This window comes from Ahaetulla prasina, chromosome 3 (assembly GCF_028640845.1).
Source record: "Ahaetulla prasina isolate Xishuangbanna chromosome 3, ASM2864084v1, whole genome shotgun sequence".
Taxonomy (NCBI): domain Eukaryota; kingdom Metazoa; phylum Chordata; class Lepidosauria; order Squamata; family Colubridae; genus Ahaetulla; species Ahaetulla prasina.
In genome coordinates, this window is record NC_080541.1 from 126,927,255 (window position 1) to 126,933,463 (window position 6,209).

Consider the following 6,209-nt stretch of genomic DNA (forward strand, 5'->3'; position numbering starts at 1 on the left):
ACATTAACAAATAAAACTCCTTCCATTTGCCTAAATTGTCCTTTGAGGAGCTCCTGATTATGCAATCATAATGCTGGATATATAATGTTCTAGTAACAATCTGGTTAGAAGAAGCAGGATGGTCTGACTCACAGGCTTCTTAAGGCTTTGAGAACAGGACATCCTCATGATTATATAGCACAAATGCCTAAGGTTGCTTGGTGAATTTAAAACGCATTGATGGGTCAAAGATGCATTTATGTTTAAAGTCTTTAAACCCTTGGTAGCCTAAACAGACCATCCTGCCCATGTAGGTTTTCAAAGGCTGAGTTTTTCAAATCCCTTACATTATGCAATTGCAAAAAAACATGTTTTTAAAATGTATCTGAAACAAAGCCTGGTTGATTTCCCTCAAATCAAGGCATTTTTATTCAACATTTTAAATTCACAGTATACTTCTTATTGCAATAGATGCATTATTATTATACTGTAGTAATGTAATAATTACAACTTTTTAAAAATTTCCCTTTAAAAAAAATCTTGTGAGTATCTCTTATAATTTCAAGTATAAGCAAAAGATTGAGTAAAAGTAAAAAAGTTTATATATACCTTTAAAATGAATAAATGCATAAGTAATTGCAAAAGCAAAAAAGAAAAAACTGTATTTATCTTGTTCTTTAAAAATAATATAGTAAATGCAATTTATTATTACAGTATGCAATAACAGGAACAATCTTTTTTCTACCACCAGGAGGTACTGTATTCTTTTGCAAAAGGCAGAAATAAAGAGGTGGAAGATTATCAAGCATTGCTGAAAATTGGATGCGCACCCACAATGGAACAGAAAAGTTTGACCTACAAAATAATTATTTGGTATTTCTTTGAATATACGGATAGAAATATGTCAACATCTATAATACACTGCAACAATAATGTAGGAGTTAGCTATCAAATGTCCCTCCAACAGCCTTCCCAAATGTACTGCCCATCATAACTGTCAAATTCTCCTATTATCATCCCCCCAGCTAAAGGTAAAGGTTCCCCTTGCATATATGTACTAGTTGTTTCTGGCTCTGGGGTGTGTGTGTGTGTGTGCTCATCTCCGTTTCCAAGCTGAAGAGCCAGCACTGTCCGAAGACGTCTCAGTGGTCATGTGGCTGTCATTACTAAATGCCAAAGGCGCACGGAACGCTGTTACCTTCTCACCAAAGATGGCCCCTATTTTCTACTGTAGGAATTTAGCACTCACCCCCCTCCTAGAAGAATGAAATATTTTAGAAAATACTTAAAAGGCAGAATATATTTCCCTGGATGAGAAATGGAGAAACATGTTTTAAAGACGAAGCAACTCCCCCCCCACCTTTGTCAATGGGCCATTAAGGCCTGAGCCAGTCCATTGTCTACATGACAAAGATAGGATTAGCCCCTACCCATCTAGCAACAGAATCTTACCACATGGCAAGGCTCAAGCAAGCTTGAGAGACAACCTACAACATTAGCTAAGACCCCCTAGACCACCTGGGAGTTTGACAACCAATCAGGATACTCTTCCTGTGCCCCAGAAAGTTCAAAGCTCAGAAAAAGCATAAAACCAGGGAGCACACAGGATCTCAGCCTTTTCTGTTCAGGAACTCAAGCCATGTGATCCTGGCCACCATTAAACCATCTTTCCAAGCAGCCTCCATGTTTCCAGTGTCTTTGTCCCCACTTGGAACTGAACCCAGATGGATATTTCTTCCAACACTACTTGCATTTTTTACGTTGACAGAAGCTAGGACAAGTAACGGGAGCTCACCCCATTACATAGCACTAGGGATTCGAACCGCTGAACTGCCGACCTTTCGAATCACAAGCTCAGCGTCTTAGCCACTAAACCACCGCATCCCCCCAGCTACTGCTGTCATATTCATAAAGAAATCAAATATTGTTTTAAACATATTACCATATTCTTGTTAAATGATTTGCTAAGTTCAGTTTTGTGTCCAAAAATGTGCGCTGTGACTTGCAATTAACAAGTTCCTTACCCCTGGCTATTTTGTTGGGAGCATCAATATCACTTAAAGATTGGATAAATCCTTCTGTTTTTTAAAAGAACAGATGAGTCAAACAGACTCAAAATGACCCTATAAGTTATTTCTGACAAATAAAAGGAGAGAACACTGGGGCTCCTAAAACAATGGCTAATCATTTGATCCCCCTTCCAATATGTTGCCATGACCCCTTGGGGCCGGTTTAGCTCAGAAGGGCCGGTTTAGCTCAGAAGGGCCGGTTTAGCTCAGAAGGGCCGGTTTAGCTCACGCTGGTAAAAGCCTGTTATTAAGAACACAGTAGCCTGCAATTACTGCAGGTTCGAGCCCGGCCCAAGGTTGACTCAGCCTTCCATCCTTTATAAGGTAGGTAAAATGAGGACCCAGACTGTTGGGGGGGCAATAAGTTGACTTTGTAAAAATATACAAATAGAATGAGACTATTGCCTTATACACTGTAAGCCGCCCTGAGTCTTCGGAGAAGGGCGGGGTATAAATGTAAACAAAAAAAACAAAAAAAAACCCTTGACCTGTCAGAATTGGTCAAGCTTTCCAACTGTTGTTTTTCAGAACAATGAAAGGAACAAAGGTGTTAAGTGGAATTTTCCTGGACAGGAAACCCAGCAGCCACCGGAACCGTGTAGGGCCTTTTAATCATACTGAGAAATATGCAAACAAGTTAGATGTCATAAATATTTGGGGGGAGAGGACTGGGCTTCCTTCCTCCTTAAGCTCATTTTCCCTCTTTGCAAAGCCAGATTCGGAATCAAGGAAAGGGGAGGGGGAGGGAGGTGGGACTCTCCTCTCCTCTCCCCATTAAGTATGACTTTCTAATATATTGCTTCTCTTTCCCTACAATATTCCCAGGGTTCTCTTTCTCATTAGCAGAATCTGAGAGCTAAAATAAGTCTAGCAGTAAATGTGTCTCTCTCTTTAATTTTTGCTTTATTTTAATAGTTAAGAGCCACAGTGAGAAGCTCTGCTTTCACTGAGTTCATGGCACATGGGAAGGTAGCTTCTTTTTAAAAAGTGGAGTGATTTATTCTCTGCCTTTCAACATTTACCAAAAGAATTAAATCTTTTTTTAATCTGGCCCTGCTAGAAATCACTCCCGTGCGATAGCTATTAAGCCCCACTAGCATCAGTTAGCTTCAGGAGCAATATTCATCAAGCCCGCTACAAATTAGGGGAAAGGGTTTTTTTTCCCTTCCGATATCTCATATTTTTTCTAAACATTTGCGCACACTCGAAGACAAAGCTTTGAAGGTGGTTGACAGGGGCATCTCCAGGGTGGGTCAAAATAAAAACAAGGTGGCAAGTGGTGATTGCATAATCAAAACCTAAGGTGTTTTTTTTTTAATTGTGTGTTATGCACATTTTTATATTTTTAAACATTTTTTAAAAAACTCTGCATCTTCGATTTGGTTGACATCTTGATATTTTTTGATCCCACTGCAGACCCCACCTATGGTGGCACTCAGAATGGTTCCATTGTCTACTTTTAGCAGTGTCCACAGTCAAATACAGTATGTGGTCTCTCTTTTTTTTTTCCTGGCATTTTTTATTGTTTGTATGCTTTATTTTTTGATGAGCAGGGCAGGATGGGAAGCAAGCAAGGGACATGTCAATGTGTCAATACTGTCAATATTTGAAATTTCTTAGAAGCTGGAAATGTATATGGATTTATGCACACTGTGTAGAAAACGGAAAGGGAAATAGTTTGCTCATTCTTTTAAGACAAGAACTTGAGTTTATTGAATGAAACAGCATGTGGTCAGAATTAGGAAATATTTTTTTCATACAGTGCTGAATTAACCAATTGAGCTTGCTATACTATATGATGTTGTAATGGACATCAACCTGGACAACTTTAAAGGAGGAGGTGCAGCAGACAATGCAAATCTTCCATTCAGGAATATGATTCAAAACTGATTTGGTCAAGTATCTGAACCGTAGGAACCAGATTGGTAGCAACCCCTATTAGACAGATTCATGGAAGGTAAATGGATAAATTGTCTCCAGTAATCAGAGCCAAATAACTTTCATGGCAGTTGTTGAGGAACTCAAAAAGAAGGACACTGTTTCCACAGATACCTTGTTGCCCATTCATGAAAAGAGTATTGGGCTTTATGGATTGATGGTCTGATTTTAAAAAAAATCTGTGTACTCAAGATAAGATAACATATACATCTTTATAACCAGATCAGAGCAGATCTTATATTTCCAATGACAAAAAATATTACAAGGACTAAAATTACAGTTGTAATCAGAGTTATATTATCCACTTTCAAACCAAAAGGAAAGTTATTAGTGTTAGTTATAATACAAATCCAGACTTTATACATATTCACATCCCAAACTATTAGAGGTCCATAATCAACTTTGATTAAGTGTTTGTTAAAACATCCCACTAACAGTTTATATTAGTGGGGTGACTGGTAAGAGTTGATCCTGAATTAAGAGCTCAGGGTACAATAAGGAGGCAGAAATAATGTTGGGAAACAACCATTCCCCTTTTAGAGAGAAATAGATAGTAGCGATTTTGAAGTGAATTGTACTTCCGTACCTAAAGTATTTGCCAATCACATTCACAAGAGAGTTCTTATTTGCTCCAATTTGTTGATGGGAAACAAAGTACAAGAAAAGAGTGCTAAGGATTTCTAAGTCTGATTCCAATAACAAGTACTATGGCCTTTTGCTGGGGTCATTTGCACAGTCTCTTTGCAGAGGCAGAAGAAAATCATGTTATGTAGTATAGACATTGTCTATACTTTTTGTCTTTGCAGAGGCAGAAGACATCATGTTACGTAGTATAGACATGCCCACACATCGTGCCCTTAATATACATTCAGAATGGGGCTATGCTATACTGCTCTCCACATAGCTCCACTGTGTGACACAACAAGGACAGTTACTGGCTGAAATTCAAACATTGCCAACCATGGGGAAAATCACCACCAATCACTGTAGAGAACATATTGTGATGCTTCTAAGCTCAAGCTGCTCCAACCAATCAATTCGTTTTCTATTTGTCCTCCAAAGCAGAAGTCTCCAACCTTGGCCACTTTAAGACTTGTGGACTTCAACTCTCAGAGTTCCTCAGCCAGCTTTGCTGGGAATTGAAGTCCACAAGTCTTAAAGTGACCAAGGTTGGAGACCCCTGCTCCAAAGTTTAGGTCAACTATTGACCTAATGGCCACTCAATGGAAGGAAAGAGACTGTCTTTCCGAGTCCTGATTGGAGCAATGTATAAAGTCCCTATAAATGCAGTGGTCCTCTGGCTTAGTGCAGCCCTGATGTAGGCATCTGATAAATGGTTTTGGAGCTGGATCTCACAAAAAGTGTTTTGATATGATTATGGGATGCTCTTGGGTAGAGAGATTTAGGAGAGGAAAAAAATATCTGTGGTTGTATATTGATGCCATACCCGCACCAAGTTATGTTTTATATTGAAATTAACCTCTTAGAGAACATCCAATGAGAATGGAAAGTAAATTTAAGAAGTAAAAATATCTTATTGTCAGGATACAAAATGTCTGATTACTCTTAATCATTCTCTGGTTGTAACTTAAAAATTCTAGTTGTGGAACTATACTTCTAGTTCTTTCCATTATATTTTCAATAAATAACACAAATTTAACATCCCTAGCCCAGTAGTCTCAATCTCTGCCATCAGCTTCAGTCATTCACTCACTTTCATCAGATCCCGATGATGTTCCAGTACACTGCAGGTGGTCTGCCAAGTATCCTGATAACATTCCCAGGGGTCCACCCTATGATGAGAAAGGAATGAGAAAAATCTGATTCGGCAATCACAAATAACAATTACAATTGAAAATATCAATATATACTATTTAATTGTATATTTCATCTGAAAGGAACCCTGAGTGTGAGGCAGTCTTTTGGCCCAAAGAAATCAGAAAGGGAAAAAGTGCACTTGGTTCGGGCTCTCTATATGTCAGCTGAGGTGTTCTTCTCCCCATTGATATATGTTTGGGGAGGTTTTTCCCCTTTCAATCAAATATATCTGATTTATTTGTAATATGTAAAAAGCTAAGTAGGAAGAGATTATCCTGAAAGGGCTAAAGCAAGTTAAAAAAAAAACATCCCAAGAAACACTATGAGAAACCAGGTTCATATGGTTGCTTAGAGCAGGGGGTCTCCAAACTTGCTGGCTGAGGAACTCTGGTAGTTGAAGTCCAC

General features: G+C 38.6%; 1 protein-coding gene across 1 annotated transcript in view; it reads right to left on the bottom strand.

The window, feature by feature from the left end:
* The window catches only part of NMNAT2 (nicotinamide nucleotide adenylyltransferase 2), an 86,468-nt gene that overhangs the window by 14,581 nt on the left and 65,678 nt on the right, over positions 1–6,209 (bottom strand). The window contains exon 4 of the mRNA XM_058176276.1: positions 5,701–5,779. Within this exon, the coding sequence (XP_058032259.1) occupies positions 5,701–5,779 (79 nt within the window). The remainder of the gene's footprint in view (positions 1–5,700; positions 5,780–6,209) is intronic.